The sequence below is a fragment of the Sinocyclocheilus rhinocerous genome, unplaced genomic scaffold (genome assembly GCF_001515625.1).
Source record: "Sinocyclocheilus rhinocerous isolate Xijiao unplaced genomic scaffold, SAMN03320098_v1.1 scaffold1697, whole genome shotgun sequence".
In the NCBI taxonomy this organism is placed as follows: Eukaryota; Metazoa; Chordata; class Actinopteri; order Cypriniformes; family Cyprinidae; genus Sinocyclocheilus; species Sinocyclocheilus rhinocerous.
Window position 1 is genome coordinate 123848 of NW_015629509.1, and position 20323 is coordinate 144170.

At 36.7% G+C, this 20323-nt stretch overlaps 1 protein-coding gene across 2 annotated transcripts in view; it reads right to left on the minus strand.

The window, feature by feature from the left end:
* The window catches only part of LOC107739004 (guanine nucleotide exchange factor VAV3-like), a 65119-nt gene that overhangs the window by 3058 nt on the left and 41738 nt on the right, over positions 1-20323 (minus strand). Inside the window, exons 17-26 of one of the 2 annotated variants that reach the window (XM_016550957.1) lie at positions 19765-19787; positions 19111-19144; positions 14349-14479; positions 9767-9832; positions 9184-9218; positions 8610-8726; positions 8020-8107; positions 7463-7565; positions 3089-3169; positions 1955-2106 (exon numbers count right to left, since the gene is read on the minus strand). In XM_016550957.1, the coding sequence (XP_016406443.1) occupies positions 1955-2106; positions 3089-3169; positions 7463-7565; positions 8020-8107; positions 8610-8726; positions 9184-9218; positions 9767-9832; positions 14349-14479; positions 19111-19144; positions 19765-19787 (830 nt within the window). The remainder of the gene's footprint in view (positions 1-1954; positions 2107-3088; positions 3170-7462; positions 7566-8019; positions 8108-8609; positions 8727-9183; positions 9219-9766; positions 9833-14348; positions 14480-19110; positions 19145-19764; positions 19788-20323) is intronic. The other variant, XM_016550958.1, reaches the window with a different exon arrangement.

Here is a 20323-nt window from a genome sequence, read left to right on the forward strand (position 1 = left end):
CTTTAATAAAAAAGTGTGTTTTTTTTCCTCGAAAGAAAAATGGGGTGGGGGGGAGGGGAAGTAAACCTACAATTATTCCAAGACTATCACAGGTCATTTTGCAAATTCAACAAAATCTGTTAGTAAGCTGGATAAAAAATATTGGTAACAATAGCATAATATATAATATAAAAAGTCAGCATAATTTGCAAAAACAACAATTTACATTTTGTAGATCAAACCAAACATTTACATTTTGCAAGGCATAAAAATAGATGTACAAGATCAACTAATGGGTCCATTCTTATTATTGAGCCCTGCATTTGATATTCAAAATACTATAACTATGTGAAGCTGAAATTTGGACCAATTAGATTTTACTGTAGGCTGGACTGTCCATCACTAGGCAACAAAAATAGAAACCAAGCATCCATCAAAACATCATTTCAAACACCACTCTTGACAATCACAGCTGGTTAGGACAAAACGCAGATTAACAAGGGAGAGATGTGATTTATTGGTTGACGTTTTATCGTGTCACACCTCGCTCACGCGCACGAAGGCAACACATGAATACAAAAGCTACAAAGGCAGTTCTGTCCATTTCAGAAGGAGTCAGGGGAACCGTTCAAAACACTGATCCCAAAATCTATTACTGGCATCCATAAAACAGCCCTGAACGTTTTATTCACTAAGTTACACTTACAGCCTCCCTGATGAAACCATTATAAGACGGCTCAAGAGGCTCAAAAAGCATTTGACAGTTCGATGCGCTTTAAGTAAAAATAAGCTTTTGGGCTCAGTATGAAATAATGCCGCTTAATTCGATAGCGATGCCACATTTTCAGTTTTCTGTCATTCTTAACAGGATGTCTGTCTTCTCAGATCAGAGAAGAGAAGCATGATATGAACAGACAGTATAAACAGACAGTACTTTCACATTTATTTACAGTTAACAGGTGCTCTGTGACTGTGCACTGAAAGCACTTTATATTTTAAAATAGACATTATACATTATATTGTTTTTATATTTAAATATACCTCCACTAAATATTAAATCTATTGAACTAATATTGTAAAGCAAATTATATTTAGCAATTCACGAGATGCAATGCGTTCCCTCTGACCTTCTGTTTCCAATGTGACAAATGAATTGGAAGTAAAAACATCCATAATTTTTAACATAGATTACCATTAAAAGATTTGAGGTTGGTAAGATTTTTGATATTTTTTCAAAGTAGTCTCTTATGCTTTAATCATTTATTTGATATTTGTTCAAAAATACAGTAAAAATTTTAATATTGTTAAATATTATTACAATTTAAATTTTCTATTTTGATATCTTTTATAATGTAATTTATTCCTGTGATACAAAGCTGAATTTTCAGCAACATTACTCCAGTCTTCAGAGTCATGATCATTCAGAAATCATTCTAATATGCTGACTGCTGCTTAAGTAACATTTCTTGTTATTATCCATGTTGAAAAGAGTTATGCTGCTTAGTATTTTTGCGGAAACTGGATAGATGATAACTAGCTTGAGCACATTAATAAATAGAAAGTTTCAAAGAACAGCATTTATTTGAAATAAAAATATTTTGTGAAATTATAAAATGTAATGTCGATTTAATCAATTTCATGCATCCTTGCTGAATAACAGCATTCATTTCTTTAAAAAAAAAAATCTGTAGTGTATTACCTAACATATAAGAAGTTTTTTTTATTTTGTTTTTAGATTTTTTTTTTAAATTTAACAAAATTTACTTTCAAATGCAAGCATTTTTTTTCCATGACGATAATGTGATACGACACGATCAACTAAACATGCCATAACATGAAACTGTCACAAATTCGTAAGACACTGTTTGAAACATCTATCATTGCGTAATATGCGTCACATACTATTTATGCAGTATATAATATGCAGTATGCAGTAAGCTAGTATGCATCCTATTACATCTACAAACACACTCACCCGTCCATTGACTTCACCCCTCCACCAGCCATTGGCTCCAGTTTTGCTGTAGATCTTCACCACATCGCCCTCCTGCAGAGACAGTTCCCGCGTGTCCCGAGAGCTGAAGTCGTAGCGGGCGATCGCCACACCCATCACCTTAGGAGTGAACACTGTAGAGACAAGAAAAAAAGAGTGAAGCAAACATCACAGGACAAAAACGAAGATGAGAATCAGACAAAATTAACCAGACAAACAAAGAGAGGATGGATGCATGGAGTCAGGCTGTACAGTCTCCCTAAGGACTCTTGTAATCACCGCACTCCTTCATGTGTTTGCCTGCCTTAGCACATCCACTCTAAATAAATGATTCTCGTGAATCTGGGACGGGTCCAATCACAGCTGAAGTGGCTGTTTTGATTATGTCTTGAGATGTGTCAACAGCATAATCCACTGGGTTAATTACATTTCAGACGACTTTTCCCTCAAAAACACATCATGTTCCTTCTAGCAGCTCACTGACGTTTTGTTGGACCCGTTTGGCGGTTCTTTCTAAATGCAGTGGGCCGAGGGAAATACGTGGTGGCGGATTCAAATGAGCCTTTGTTTTATCGGACTTCAGAGGCTCTGAGGACTTTGTGAACGGCAGCCAGAGAAGCTAGGCCTCCTGCCAGACGTGTGTTGATGAGATCCGCCTCGGTGCCAGGACGCTTTCTCTTCAGCTGTTTTAAAGTGAGCAAGACTTGTACAGACAGAGAACTGGCTGCCAGTTAGCTGCCGTCATGCTCAAAGTGAGAAGTTTGTAAAGGAGAGAGAGATGTCACAAAGTTAGCCCGACTCCTTCCTTTTCATCACGGCTCCCCTGACAAAAACCGCCCTTAATGTCAGATCTAATAAGCTAACTGCCTGGAATGAGATAATGATGAGTAATATTGTCAGTCAGTCAGTGTCGTGCGGCTGACAAAGGACATATGGTGCATTCGGCTATGCGTTAGAGAAGATGATAGCGGCTATGAGATGATCTATAAACAGACACGCACAATGAGATGGGAGGCGGGGTTAAATGCAGGGGGTGGCGTGTAAACATGGCAGCCTCAGATCTCCTGCGACCTTGACAAAACGACACCAATGGAGAAAGAAAACGTGTACCTGTACCTGACCAGAATGGGGCGGTAGAGGGGGGGACAAAGCTGTAGCCGGCGGGAGTTAGAAAAGACAGCCCGCAGAGCAGCGGGGCTGAGGTGGGCGGAGGCATGGGCGTGGTGGGGCGAGGCGGAGTGAGGTAAGGGTGGGGCAAGGGTAAAGAGAAGAAAAGCAAAAGAAAAAGCATGTTTAAGTCAAACGCAACATTTGCAAGCAAACAGAGCAGATTGTAAACAAATGCTAACTTCTTGCATCAACACTTGCCCTTGCCTTGTTCAGACTGTCAGTCCAAATCTGATCATATTTAACAAAGTTTGAGCGTAAAGCTGCACGATTAATTGTTAAAAGATCGCAATCTTGATTCGAACAACCACACGATCTTATTCCAAAATACAAACATTCAAAGAATTACTTGAATGAAGGTGTATAGTGTATATATCAAAAAAGAGTAAATCAGCATTTGAAAGTAAATTGATACTTTAAATAAAGATTGTATTGATTACGCTGTTCCACCAGTAGGTGGAGACAAGTGACTGTTAAAAAATGCATTTGTCATTAAATCATTCGTCCAGTAATGAAGCAAGTGAAGTCTTTGTGAGGGAGTCATTGAATTATTAATTCAAGATATTTGTTCAAAAATGCCGATTCATCCAGTCATGAAACAAGTGAAGTGTTTATGACTGAGTCATTGAATCTTTCATTCAATCTTTTTTTTAACAATGCATTCAAATAAATTATATATATTTTTTAAATAGACTGCAGCGATTAACATTTTGTCAGACCCTCTAGTAAATTATTAGTAAGGTTATTCTGTTCTGTTGTCTATTCGGAATCGTGGGAGATTCCGATTTCAAGATTCCGATTTCGAGATCAAGATTTCTCTATTTTAAACAAAAAATAACATGAAACCTCTTTGAATATTGAGACTGATGGACACAGCAGAGAATAAAGCAGCACCAAGGTACACACAAATCTGTTCTAAACAGTTGCAATACACAATATGGGCATTCAATTATTTAAATCAGATCCCAATTGGAAACAGAAATAATCAGATTTGGACTGACAGTGTGAATATCTTCTTCATTTGTGCCGTTGCCTAATAAGGCATCGCAGTTCAGCGCAGTGGCTACATATTGTCATGCTGTAAGACAGCATCTGTATTGCTATGATGCTGTTGTTGTTTTTTTGGGCGTAGATATACCAACACAACATAATTTCCATAGAAACCAATGCAGATATTTCAGAAAACGAAAGAGCACCACAAATCGGATCTAATCAGTTTCGATACACAGTGTGGATATTTAATTATTTTGATCAGATTCCAATCGGATACAGAAATATACAGATCTGGAATGACATTGTGAACACAGCCTAAGAGATTCCCACCAGTAGAACACAAATGTCAGCTCTGGAATATGTTTATATTCATGTCCCTTTCCACCGAGAACTATCGGTAAGGTTTGTGTTTACTAAAACTCCAGGAGCGTCTGTGCTCGACTGTGGCAGTGAAGCGAGTTCCCCTCGCCATCTGATGCTCCATCTGACCGGCTCGGCCCAGAGCATCATGGACCCCCAGTGTGTCAGGAACACAATATGTTCGAAGGCAGTGTAACTAACAACACGTCAATGAACATTGAACAATCTGATGATTAGGAGTGTGTATGGAGCATCAGGCTTAACCGTTGTTTTAGCATGTGTTCCTGGCCTACTTTTTAAAAGTTTCCACATTTTTGGAACATAATGACTAAAAATAATACCTCTAGATAAATTTTCATTTAATAAAAATAGTGCTAAAATAATAATAATTTCAGAGGTGGAGCTTCCCTTAAAACTATGGAACATCCACAGTAAGATATAAAAACATATTAAGAATATAAATTGGGTCAATTTTAAATTCATGATTGATTTTCCTCTTCCTGTAACTTCTCATTCTTTATTTTCCCTCTGACTCGTCTGTTCATTCTCTAGCAAGCGGTTCAACTCTGACTAGGTTCAGAAGCATCTCATGTCTTTCTTAAACATCTGTTCAAAGTTTTGAAGGGACAACCCAAGCTGAGGCTAACCGAGCTCATGAATTTATGCAGGAGCACATGCTGTGTGTCTTCAAAAGGCCTTGTCTCTGACCACTACCCAACCTGTGATGTCCGAGCTGCTAACGGGCACTTGAGATTCCACCCACATCACTCCAGGAGAACCAAACACCTATCCGCCCACTATTCTGCAAACTCTGCCAGGCTCAAACCTCCTGTCTTCAGCACGTCGTTATCCATAACGTAAATATTCAGGGTTATGGATTTGCCGTCCAACCCGTGTGCCTCGCTTCACATTCGATGGAATATAAGTAGAAACGCATCAGAGCTGACAGCATCTCCAGCGCTTCCTGGATATAAATAAATATGAGGAAGGAAGGGGCAACCATCAAGCAATTTGTTCTCCCTTCACCTGCGAATTAAAGCCACGATTATTTCTGTGTCCAACAAGAACATTGGAGGTCACACTGTACAGACTGCTTCCGTTCTGCAATGCTGATTTTTTTCTCTTGCTGTATGCTGCCTACGCAGGTTCAAGTTTACACTTAGAGTAGATGCCCCTGATGCTCTGTATGTGGCGTTCCCCGTCTGCTAGCGTGGTTTAAAGGTCTCGTGCAGAGGTTTACATGAAAGACTTGTGTGCCTCTGGCAGTCGTCTCAAAAACAATTGCATGTAATTTGCATTTATTGGCACATAAGCAGACGCTGAGATGTAAAAAATGAAAAGAAGCTATGCTGCATGGAAATGGACCTTGGAGGTAAAAGGAGGGAAAACAGCACCAATGCATGCTGGGGGATCCATTCTTTGGTCAGAGTTGCTTTGTTAAAGCAGTGAAGTGTTTGAGTGACGTCCCCCCAGCTTCTCAATCTGCCGACATTTCCCAATTGCGACGAGACCCTCGCTGTGACATATGGAGCTACAATAAAATCTCATCTAAGCGCTGATTGCAATGCACCATAAACTCTCAGATCAGGCTGTAAGCACAGCTCAGTACTTCAGGGTTTTACTAATAGCCCACGTTTGAGGTTTTTAACTCATTCCTCTCCCATAACTGGAGAACAACAGAGATGTCTAAGGAGCTTTCATTATCACAAAGCCATGAACAGACAGAAGATGTCTAAAACTTCTTTGGCCAGAAACATAGTCAAGTGGAAGTATGCAAAAGCTGATGTGAATGTTTAGCTAATGCTGCAATCATATAAATCCAGTTTTTAACTCAAAAATGAGTCCTGCATGCTTTCCATTTGTGCTATATTTATATATACAATTTATAATTCACTAAAATAAATTAAAATTAAAATAATATAACACATAATATATATTTTTCCGGAGTGTATATATCAGAGAGCGAATCCGCCTTTTGCCGAACATTTTTTTTCTCCCTTTTCAAATCTCATCACATCGGAAAGGCAATTATTTTAAATAAAAATGAAGAAAATAATCAAAAAGTTGAAAAAGTATCAGGTAGGGTTAGGGTAGGTGTAGAGAGGGCTTATATTGTCCCAATAAGGTGGCATCAATTTAATAATTTTAATTAAAATTATAATTTACACTCAATATGTTATTATTACATACTGTTTTATAATGTACTACAATACTGAGGTGCAGATAATTGCCACTATTTGTAATAAGTAGTATAAATAGCAGAAAATACTGCTATTTTAGTGTAAATAGAATCTACAGCTATTTGCACTTAGTGTAAATAGCATCTATCGCTAAGAAAATATGCTATTTTCACTTAGTGCAATATATTACTTAGTGCAAACAGCCGCTGGATTTGAGACAAAATCTTCACTTGTGTTCTCAGGTGTCTTGATGTTTAGCAATTTGATGTCTCTTAGTGTTTTTCGTAACCAGAAGGTACAATTCATGAATTGTACATGAACTAGTATAGCACAAATAATTCTAAGTATGCTTGATATATATCATTATTATATATATCAAGCTGAAATCAAGCATACTTAGAATTATTTGTGCTATACTAGTTCATGTACAATTCATGAATTGTACCTTCTGGTTACGAAAAACACTAAGAGACATCAAATTGCTAAACATCAAGACACCTGAGAACACAAGTGAAGATTTTGTCTCAAATCTGCATCAAAGAGCTCAAAGACTTTCAATGAAGAAACACTGCTACCATAGCAACTGCCCTGGTGACCATAGATACTGTCCATCACAACAATGTCACGTGTTTGAACACTAAATCAAGAACATCATGAATCACTCAATACTCAAACTAAGATTAAACTGAGGCTTTTGTGATAAATATAACAAGCGCATGTTTTGTTATTTCTGAGTTGTTCGTGTGAATCTGCAACTAGGAATCTCTGTTTTTGTTAGCGCAGTACGTACTGTTGGCTCCATTCTCCGGCTCTCGGTAGGCGAACTGCAGCGTGGTATCAAGTGTCCTGAATCCTTCCCGCAGAGAGTGATGTTTGTAATACTCGATCAGCTCCTGCATTAAACACACACATACGCTCAACATGATGTCAGTTCGCATAAAAGGGGAAATATCTACAGCCATTAAAAGGGAAAATAAAAAATAAATATATGAACGGATTCAATATGACTCCAGCATTCGCAATCCAATAATGTTATTTAACTGGCATTTGCGAGATCGAATCTAAAAGCGCTTTCAAAAAGAAGCTGACAAAAGACATTTGATTTTTCTGCAGAATAGAGACATTAAGCAGCGTGATTTCCTAATGCCCTTTAGAAGGCAAACAGATGACAAAACAAAAGGGATCGTAGAAATGATACAAAGAGATTCCAAACGTAATAAGCTGGTATAATGCAAGCATTTATCTTTATTGCGCCGACCTTAAAAACATATGAGCGTAACATTTACTTTTCACTCTATATGATAAAGACGTTTTAATAATATTCTGGCACAAAACATTAGCACTTACTAAAATGCTTCTGAACTTCCTGTTTTCTGCAATGTGGAAGAGTCCCTCCTTTGTTAAGATCTTGATGTGTTTCACGTCGTTGTTGTACCTGTGGGCCATGAATAAATGATGAGAGTAATTTTCTGGTGATCATTGCGATCGATGCTGCCCATCCCCTATGGGGAGCTGCCATAGTAATGCATGGGGCAAAGAGCTTTTCATGCAGGGAGAAGGGGTCGATAGCGAGGGGTGGGGCGTCTCCATTAGTCCTTGGATTAAAAGTTACGAGCTCACACTTTTTAGAGAGAAAGCACACAGGACCATCTAAAATCACTGAAAAAAAATGGCATCTCACAGGGCAGCTTTTGTCTTTTGGCCTTGCGCTTGAACACACACACCATAGTTGTTCACACAATAGAGTTAAACACACACAATAGAGTTGTTCTATTGTTGTTTGGGTTTTGTTGTTGTTGTTGTTAATTATTAATATTGTTGTGGGTGGAATATTGCTCTTATGAAACGTTTTCTCAATTCACCCATACTATTTTTACTAATTATTTGTTGTTTCTAAATTACATGGTAAAATAACCAAGTGTGCCGTTTTAACTCACTTGATGCTGATGGCATATTCGTTAAACTCTCGGCTTCTGTGACGGACCAGGTATGTGCTGCTCCTCCTGTTGAGCAGCGCTGCCTCTGCCTGCAGCCTCTCCATTGGGCCTGCGAACCTGAACGAAAGGTCAGAGGTGAAAACTTAATGGGCAATATATGAGGTTAATAGCTAACAGGGCAATCATAGTGCTGACCTGAAGTTGCACCCAAAATGTCACATGTATTTACATTTATATTTACTGTATTAGAGTAAAGAGAATGGGATTTTTCACATTAGAGCAATACATTTTTTTTATGGGGTAAATATTTGTCAAACGTTTGTGAAATTACAGTTTAAAATTTATAGCAAGATATTTGTATATTTGGTGAGATTCTCAGTTATATTGAATTATGATTATATATTTAATTATATATAATTATATTAATTAATTAATTATTGAAATGTAATGCATTTATATTATAATGAAATATCAGATTATTTTTTACATAAAAAATAATAAAGAGAAAAAAATTGGTAGATGGTAATAACAATGAATATATATATTATTCTGGTAGTGAGAATAAAGATCATACCAAGGCTGAGAAGAGTAGTCAACAGGTTTGGGTACCTAAAAAATAGAAAGGGATAAAAAAGAGGTAAGAAACTGGATTAAATAAAGAAAGTAGAGCACACATATGTGTGCTTTTGTTCTTGAAATTTCACTTAACCTGATTTTCATACAGTATTTTTAACTCACAGCTCAAGTCTGGAACAATACAACTCATATTAGTGCTAAAATCTGCCCCAGTTACTGTATCTTTTTACAACCACAACTTTCTAAATGCACTCATAAAGATAACCTAGCATACTTTTTCTTAAAATGACTTGAACATAATTATGATTGTAAATCATCTTGCAAATAATAGCAGGGCATGTGGACAGAATGTGATAACACTATTCACAAGATAAACCAGTGTTGCAGTAAACAAACACACAATCACCCACAATGCATCTGTCATTCAAAGACAGCCCTGAAGTCGTGCTTGCATACCTAAACCATTTAAAAACAACATGCACACAAGGACAAGTCTACCTTGCCTTGATCATATTTGTTTTGTTTGGCAGAGAATAGAGAATCATTTTAGCATTATAATATAATCGGGTATTTGTACTCACACATGGGCAAGGCTTCACGGCGTCGCTTGGAAAGAAGCCAACCTCTTTAGTTGCCAGGACTTTACCCTGAAACCATGGCAGATAATTACATTACGTTCAGCTGGGCAACTCCTCCTCAATAATTCAGTAACAATTAGTACTTAACACAACACGCAACAAATTTACAGCCGAGAGTTCATCAGAGCTGAAAAAGTCTTAGGAGAATACACGAGGAATACCAGGAGAACGAGGAAACAATATAATGCATCCAGCAGTCTGTTTGTAAAATATTTACGGAATGTTTACAAAAAAAATCATGTTTTTTATTTATTTTTTTGTTTGTTTAAAAAAGAAAGAGATGAAGAGAATCCTAATTTGCATCCTAATTTGCATACTATCCATTCTAAATAGTATATAAATAGTAATGTTTTGCATTTTTTTTTTCTCTTGCTCCTTTTTTGCCCTTTTTTGCAGTTGTAAGGAACGCTATGCTGTCGCTGAATAGTTTTCTCAAAAATGAAAATTTGCTGAAAACTTACTCACACTCAAGCCTTTCAAGATGTAGATGAATTTGTTTCTTCATTAGAACAGCATTTCATCACTTGCTCACTGATGGATCCTCTGCAGTGAATGGGTGCCGTCAGAATGAGAGTCCAAACAGCTGATAAAAACATCACAATAATCCACAAGTAATCCACATGACTCCAGTCCATAAATTAACATCTTGCTTGCGGATTATTGTGTTGTTTTTATCAGCAGTTTAAACTCTCATTCTGACGGCACCCATTCACTGTAAAATTTCAGAACATTTTCATTTTTGGGTGAATTATTCCTTTACATAATTGAAATTTAAGGTAATACATTTAGACCAGTGCTTCCCAAACCTGTCCTGGAGGACCCCCTGCCCTGCATATTTTGTATGTCTCCCTAATCAGGTTTGGGAAGCACTGATTTAGATGGTAGATGTTAACATGCAAATAGCATGCAACAAGGTCTGTAATATCAAAATTCAATTTAATAAAGTGATAGTACGTTGAAAATCAGATACAGTCAATGCAATCTGCATGTTTATCTAATTGACAAATAATTTATATACAGCTGCTTCTAGAAATAAAATGGTCTTCCAATACAGCTGTCGCTAATATAACAACAATTGATGGTTCTCCAGCCCAAAGTGCCAGTAATGCTCAGATCCTTCTCCTCCTCCTCAGACGGTCTTCCAGGGAGATGTAGAAAGTGCATTTCTGTCTCATCTACCTTTTCCTTAAACAAATTAAATTTGTAAGTGGATCCTTAAGCATACCCTCCCACCTCCAGCCCCAATGCATTTAGTGCATTGACATTTTATCAGCACTCACGATGCCGCCCCGCTATTGGTTGTTGCTCAGATAAGGGCCTAATAATGATTAAACTCATAACCCTGTTAGATCAAACAGATGGCAACCAAAGGCCCAAATGAAATTACAGTGAGTGATTGCGTTTGTCTAGGCACCAGAGCGGCAATAATTGTCTCCGGGTTACCAGGGCTACGAGGGTTCTGATCGTCCTTTGCTCCGTCCGGATCTGCCGCGGGACGCTGGATATTATGAGGTCTCAGGTGACACAGGCGGTGTAATTTTGCATGAGTTCAAATTGAATAAATCAACTTCCAGGTGCATGGGACAGCTGGGCGTTCGGAGCCTGCAGCGGACGGCGGTCTTAGAAATGAGGCAGAACGAGATTAACATGTTAAAACAGGGCTGAGGAGAAGCGTCCTGGACAGCTGGACTCGTATGATGGAGAGGGATGTAGGGGCATTCGCGTGTGTGCCAGGCTCTGCCAATTCTCTGGCTCTCTGGACAATCATTGGCTGGTTTCCTCATAGCCTTGGCATGTAAATAACCAGAGCAAGAAGAGTGGGCATCAAGATGGCTTTTGTGTCCCATCCCAGAAGAACATTTGATTGCTCAAAAGTTGCACTTTTCATAATTCAAGAAACATAATCACTCAATTGTTTCAACTTTGTCTCAGGCGTGCCTCCTTAAGAGTATTAAATGTTGACTCATACAAATGAGACAAAGATGAAATTATTTGTAGAATTTGATTGGACGTGCTCAATTAATTTTGTTTGTTTTTGTAAATCTGTGCATAGTGTGTGACACTGGAGACTTACTAGTCTTTTTATCACAAGCGTTCAAATTCAGAGTGTTTTGACCATTTCTATCAAAAGAAAGTTTGTCCTTTTTTAATTATTAATTTATATGCTTTCGTTTTGTGTTATAATTGTTAAACTATTAAAATTTGTTTCATTTTCATTAATTGAAATAAATCTGAAATCAAATCAAATATGTTAGATTAAAAAATAATAATTCAAATAATTAAAAGAAAATTAGAAACGGTGATAAATAAATATAATAATTATAATTTAAAGCTAGAATAAATATAAATAAATATAATAATATATATAAATAAAATGTATATGTATTATATATATATATATATATATATATATATATCGCTAATATAACAACAATTGATGGTTCTCCAGCCCAAAGTGCCAGTAATGCTCAGATCCTTCTCCTCCTCCTCAGACGGTCTTCCAGGGAGATGTAGAAAGTGCATTTCTGTCTCATCTACCTTTTCCTTAAACAAATTAAATTTGTAAGTGGATCCTTAAGCATACCCTCCCACCTCCAGCCCCAATGCATTTAGTGCATTGACATTTTATCAGCACTCACGATGCCGCCCCGCTATTGGTTGTTGCTCAGATAAGGGCCTAATAATGATTAAACTCATAACCCTGTTAGATCAAACAGATGGCAACCAAAGGCCCAAATGAAATTACAGTGAGTGATTGCGTTTGTCTAGGCACCAGAGCGGCAATAATTGTCTCCGGGTTACCAGGGCTACGAGGGTTCTGATCGTCCTTTGCTCCGTCCGGATCTGCCGCGGGACGCTGGATATTATGAGGTCTCAGGTGACACAGGCGGTGTAATTTTGCATGAGTTCAAATTGAATAAATCAACTTCCAGGTGCATGGGACAGCTGGGCGTTCGGAGCCTGCAGCGGACGGCGGTCTTAGAAATGAGGCAGAACGAGATTAACATGTTAAAACAGGGCTGAGGAGAAGCGTCCTGGACAGCTGGACTCGTATGATGGAGAGGGATGTAGGGGCATTCGCGTGTGTGCCAGGCTCTGCCAATTCTCTGGCTCTCTGGACAATCATTGGCTGGTTTCCTCATAGCCTTGGCATGTAAATAACCAGAGCAAGAAGAGTGGGCATCAAGATGGCTTTTGTGTCCCATCCCAGAAGAACATTTGATTGCTCAAAAGTTGCACTTTTCATAATTCAAGAAACATAATCACTCAATTGTTTCAACTTTGTCTCAGGCGTGCCTCCTTAAGAGTATTAAATGTTGACTCATACAAATGAGACAAAGATGAAATTATTTGTAGAATTTGATTGGACGTGCTCAATTAATTTTGTTTGTTTTTGTAAATCTGTGCATAGTGTGTGACACTGGAGACTTACTAGTCTTTTTATCACAAGCGTTCAAATTCAGAGTGTTTTGACCATTTCTATCAAAAGAAAGTTTGTCCTTTTTTAATTATTAATTTCTATGCTTTCGTTTTGTGTTATAATTGTTAAACTATTAAAATTTGTTTCATTTTCATTAATTGAAATAAATCTGAAATCAAATCAAATATGTTAGATTAAAAAATAATAATTCAAATAATTAAAAGAAAATTAGAAACGGTGATAAATAAATATAATAATTATAATTTAAAGCTAGAATAAATATAAATAAATATAATAATATATATAAATAAAATGTATATGTATTATATATATATATATATATATATATAATTAAATATAATATAATTTAAAGCTAGATAGAAATATAAAACAAATAAAATAAAAATGACAAAGAATATAACAAAATTACTAAAATTAAAACTCAAAATATAAAAATAAAAGCTAATTAAAAATGTTAATAAATACTGGTTTATACTTTAATTTAGTTATGTCACAGCCACAACTCATTCTAGACAGCAACTGATTGAACCAAAAAAAAAAAAAAACTATTTTGGTTAGTTTTCCAGGCAGAGAAAGACTGTAAACTGTAAACTAAATGCATATATCTGCTAAAGGTTTAGGAGCACAATAGGACAAAAAGACACTTATATGTTGAGGTTTACAGGAAAATGATTAGCATTGTACTTATTCATTACTCTGAATCTATTTCTGTGATTTTCTTTAGTGTGGCTCATGCCAGAGAACTGCATGTGCACCAACACCTCCTATCAAATGACAATGTGACAAATAAAATCTGTTGTCAAGCGCGTGTCTGCTCTCTGGGTGTTGTGCTGGTCCGTGTTGTTTTTGTATGGCTATGAAACCTAACTCACAACAGCTTTCTTGTGTTGACAAAGGGTTGGATTAGTTAGCATTTCACAGCGAGTCACGCTTAGCAAAGCATAACAACACAGCCGCTCGGCCTTTGCCACAAACACGAGAGGCAATCAATTAGCAGCTGAACGCGTGCTAGCATTATCCCTGCAGGGCTGTATGACTTGAAATGTTTATGAGGAGCGAGTTTAAGATGTAAAACTGTCTCACCTTCCACCAACAGCTACGGACGTTTGCCTCTATCACCTCGATGACATCACCAACCTGGATGTTGAGCGGTGGGCCACAGAGGGGGCTTGGAACCCCATAGTAATTACGGATGACCATCATCTTAGGGAGGCCTAAAAAAAAATAATAATAAATGGTTAAAATAATGCGTATATGTGTGTGTGTTCAACTATATCACCAACAAGCATGCTGAACTTTGACAGAGTGTCATTACTGCATGTTTTGACACTCTGCCACATAAAGAACAGGTTTATGTACGTGACGCTGTGATCATAAATCACCACAGGTGACAGCAGAATCACAACAATCCATCATAAAAATGTCAGCAAGCTCATGTTTTGTCTCAAAAGTTCGTGCAGTCATGCATGCAGTGCATTCATGCAGACAGTCTGCTGCAACCTCCACAACCTAGCATTTAAATCACTGCTGGCCTTGTTTGCACCATTGCTTGATCATTTTAATGAATCAGATATTAAAAAACTAGTAAATAAATTAAGCTTATATATAGCATATAAAATAAGTAAAATATAAAACAACAATAGTTATGCATATAAAATAATCAAACTGTATGCTATCAAATAGCATATAAAATAAGTTTCAAATAAATAAGTACTAAAATTACTCAAATAAAACAAAACAAGGAATTATAAATTGAAGCTAAATAGAAAAATATTAAACTAAGAAATGACAAAAGCACATGATAGAATTACTCACATTTAAACTAAAATTAAATGAATTAAAATAAATTAAAATAAAATTTGAAAACAAGTTATACACGTTATGTAAGAAATACGTTCAAGCTGAAGTACAAAAATTTCTAAAGTAAAACTGAAAGAAATATAAATTCAAGCTAAATAGAAATATTAAAAAAGCAAAAACTAATAAAAATGAAAAAGCACCACAAAATCACTAATAACTTGAACTAAAATTAAGATAAAAACGAAAATAATTAAAATAAGAGCTAATTCAAATTATTAATAAAAAGTCTGTAATATTAACAGGTCATCAAACTTGCATTCAAAACTGTAGCTAGCCTTGATTATGCTATTTAGTGTATACGTTTTAGTGAATCAGATACTTAAAACAAAATAAGGTCAAGTTAAGGTAATAAAATGCCTAAAGTAAAACTGAAAAATAAATACAAATTGAAGGTAAACAGGAAAAAAATAATAATAATTTGAAAAACTGAAAATATACACATAAAAGCACATTCGAAAAATTGATAAAAAGTCTGTAATATTAAAAGGCGGGCTGTTGTATCCTGCACAAAACCATAGCTGGCCTTGTTATGCCATTCCTTGATCATTTTAGCTAATCAAATACTAAACCAAAATCTAAAATAAACCATGCCTCCGCGGACACAATTCATTCTTAGCAAATTCCCCCCAGAGTGTTTAAAAAGACCAGCTGACCACAAACATCAGCTGTTCAGTCTGGCTATTACCCTAATTAGTATTAAGACCCTTTTTTATTCATTCAAGTAATTGGACGCACATGTCTCGCGCTGCGGGCAGAACTCTGCGGAGCGGACAGTTGTTCAGACGCTCCAGTGAGCTATGAATGAGTGTGTTTGTGTGAGCGGGGCTACTTTGCTGAAGGGTCAATAGTGATGGTCTCAGCTGGTTGCTGCAGCTCTATATATTCTGCCGTTCTGATGATGAGAGGCGAGTGTAGACTCTCTTAACGCAACCAGCTGTGGCTGAAGCCTTCCAGCCCAGCAGATCACCCAGGCCCTGGGCCTTTGAGCACAGCTGGCTGTCTTTGAAGACGCTTTATAAACAGTGTGAGCGTGTGCTTCTCTGTAGGGAAGCGTCTTGCTGGCATGCTATGCTAAGAACCTTTGTGCACAAGGGCAAAGAGTCAGCACCAATAAACACTAAAATGCACTTTTGCATCAAAACAGCTCATGAAAAGGTCTCCTAAATGTGCTAAAAGAAAACAAAACAGCAGGTTTTGAAGTTTACAATACAAAAGAGCTCACTATAACACACCTCTCCTCAAAAAACAACACTATTTCTGCTATCATTCATGCATAAAGATATAAAGCTATTGCACATGAAATAAAAAATAAAAAAAATCAGCTGAATGAACCAAGCATTGTTTTACAGTAAGGCTGTTTTTTGATGAAGACAAATCTAGCGGCGCTGAACAGGCAGGATGGAACTACTTTAATTCAAAAGGAGAGATTCCCATGACAGCAAACACTACACAGAGGCCTTCTCTCACTATAACTTTAATGAATCTACCGACCCCAATATTGTGTGGGATCAGGAGGCCTCTCGCGGCTCCAGGTACACAGGGTGACTTAACAGAGACATAATGAACTCAGGAGTGGGCGTATCGTGATGGGAGGCAGCGAGAAACAACGACTTGCAATTTAGCTTGATTCATACATTTATTTCAAATATTCATGACGCTATTAATAACAAGGGCGAGGGAGGCGTGAGCATGACGCTCCATCGGCACACAGACGTGCCGTCACTGAACCTGTATCCCAGGAAGACCTCATGGGTATCGATCAACCCATCAATGGCGCTGTGAAAACATAATTACAGATCATGTGGGCCTCTTTACTGATGGGTGGAACGACTAGTGCTGAACACTATCACTGATGGAGATTGAGCATTTAGTTGAGCTGCAAATACAATAATTCTGTGACGCTCCATCGGCACACAGACGTGCCGTCACTGAACCTGTATCCCAGGAAGACCTCGATCAACCCATCAATGGCGCTGTGAAAACATAATTACAGATCATGTGGGCCTCTTTACTGATGGGTGGAACGACTAGTGCTGAACACTATCACTGATGGAGATTGAGCATTTAGTTGAGCTGCAAATACAATAATTCTCAGCAGAGTTGACTTTTTAAAAGGAATAATATGACATTTACTGTCTGCAAGACAAATTAATATATCATGTATATAGGTAGATACATATAAAATACCGAAAGAAAGAAAGAAAGAAAATTTAAAAACTAATATATAATTAATATTAATATATAATAAATCAGCATATTAGAATGATTTCTGAAGGATCATGTGACACTGAATACTGGAGTAATGAAGCTGAAAATTAAGCTTTGCATCACAGGAATAAATTACATTTTAAAAAACTAATATATAATTAATTAATATTAATATATAATAAATCAGCATATTAGAATGATTTCTGAAGGATCATGTGACACTGAATACTGGAGTAATGAAGCTGAAAATTAAGCTTTTATCACAAGAATCAATTAGATTTTAATGTATATTAAAATAGAAAAACGTTATTTTACATTGTAATAGAATTTCACAATATTACATTTTTTTTCTGTATTTTTGATCAAATCAACGCAGCCTTGATGAAACTTCTTTAAAAAAAACTTTAAAAATCTTACTAATCCCAAATTTTTGAATGGCAGTGTATATAGGCCTGTCACGATAACAACTTTTTGTTGTGCGATATAATGCCCCAGAAATAATTGCGATAAGCGATATTATTGTCATTTTAAAGACCATTTTTATGCCACTGAATATATAATCATAATGTAACAGCATAATAATGCAAGAAGGCCTACACACTTCCAAATGACAACAAACTTTTAATTTGTAAGAATATTTAGATTATGGAAATTAAGTATTAAGTTCTAACAAAAAGTGCAAAGTAACAAGTAGAAAAAAGAAAAATGCACAAAGCATTTGTATGGAGATTTTTCCATCATAAATTTTTAAATAAATATAATGGGCGATATGTTGCGTCACCATAAATTATTGAGGTCATGTACATATATTGCGCGATAAGTCGATATATTGATTATTGCGACAGGCCTAAGTGTATATATATATATATATATATTAAAATTGTCATTATTTTTAAAAAAGTTAGTAGTGCTTGTTTGTTCAGGAAAGGGTGAACAACCAACCAACAAACCAAATAAATAACTAAATTAATTAATTAATCATATGAATAAAGGAAAATATATTTTTTTTAAATACTGGACATGAGAATTAAGGACTAAACATGAGAAGTGAACTTTTTTGTTGAGATACGACATTAGAGAGATGACAGGAAAGCACTGGGAGGAGAGAGGGGAGCGGGATCGGCAAAGGACCTCGAGACGGGAATCGAACTCGGGTCGCAGTGAGCGCAGTTGCTAACCACGAGGCTATTGGCGCCGACAAGACGTGAACTTTTTAAAAACTGCCTGTGCTAATAGTTTAAACTGGGGGTCAGGAAAGCTTTCCACAGCTTAAGACACCCACATAATACGATTAGACTGGAAGAAGTGGGTTAAGTAATTTGCACCGAGGGGGTGTGGGAATTATAGACTGGATTGTCTACTAAGGTCCTATCTTTGCAGGCAAAGCTAAACAATAGAGCTACAGGGGTTAAATATTTTCCCGCTCATATCTGATTTACATCTGACACCAAGTCCTAGTTACGTGCATGAGCTTGCCTTCAAAGCAAACGACAACACTATGGCTCAAAGACTCCAGACTAAAAATACGCAATCTAGCTCAGATTGGAGAAGTATGTAATGTACAAGACTATGCATGTTTTGAAAGCATGAAACTCTACAGCCATAACAATGACGAACTTACACATTTCAAAATCATCCTTTTGTGATCCACTGACAAAAACAGCAGCAAGCTGGTTTGTAACAACATGAGTGAATAAATAATGACAGAATTGCCATGTTTGGGTGAGCTGTCCCTTTAAGAATGCAAAATGTGACTAATTGTGTGTTCGTGATTTACCTGTGTCTCCTCCACGACCGGGTGTTTTTCCAATCTGTAATCAAAGTAAATAAAGCACATGATTCATACTGTTGCCAAACACAGACATTGTAATGCATTAATAATTTGATGATTAAGTAAAACTTTGCGCAAACACGCAATTAGTCTCATCATTAATTTTTGACAAGTAAACACTATTTGTCACACCACTTCACAAGAACACGTTCATCCTGTAGCATATGCACAAAGATGAAGAATTTCCTCCATGCAATTTACCATCAGTGTTGAACTGCACTCTGGGCAAATTGCATGTCAATATCCTTATTACATGCTATATAAATGACAATGGGTTTGTTATTGCAAAATGATGACCGTGCAATTAATAAAACTGGTGTGCAATTAAATAAATGCACAATCCATAACGTATATATCACTCGAAACTGCAATGAACTCTGGGCTAGAAACAATCTCATAATTTTTCCCCATAACCAGGCAATCAAACTTTAATAAAGTAATATTTCTTCAGTAACAATTCCATGAATGATGCCACAGCAACTTTAAAATGCATTATAAAAGAGAATTTTCTATTTTAAATGGTAATCAATAGGAGTAAATGAGACCCTGAAGGGCAGAACTAGATTCACAGATTCACTGGAAAAGGAACAGAAACCTCACCTGAGATCCGAAAGAGCTGGAATCTGCAAGCATGTTGAAGACAGGCATGGTTAGAGTCAATCTACACTGTCAGACGAACACACTGTACAGACACTGTCATTAGAGTGTGTGGAAGACGTTTGCTGTGAACTTTTACGATTTGTTTTGCTATGCTGCAGGTACCTGACAGCTGTGTGAGCTAAATTGAAATGAGGGGCTGGACTAGATGGAGTTATGTACCAGGAGCCAGTCTCATTGGCTCCCGAGGGAGAGGCCGGGCCTGTGCGTACACTGCGAACTTTGTCCTGTTGCACTAGTGCACATAGACACAGGTGTGCACATATACACACAGAGTGGAACCTTGTGTACAAAACAACAAAGAGGCCTGACTTGAAAAACACACACCCTCTGCATGGAGCTTTTCACACTTCCTTCATTTTCATTTTCTGGATATTTCCAGTGAAAACATCCTTATTTGTATTTAAGTTGTATTATTGTATTGTGTTCTCAAGAATTCTACAGATTTATTATTGTTCATTTATTATTGTTCAGTGAAAAAATAAACTATATATATATATAT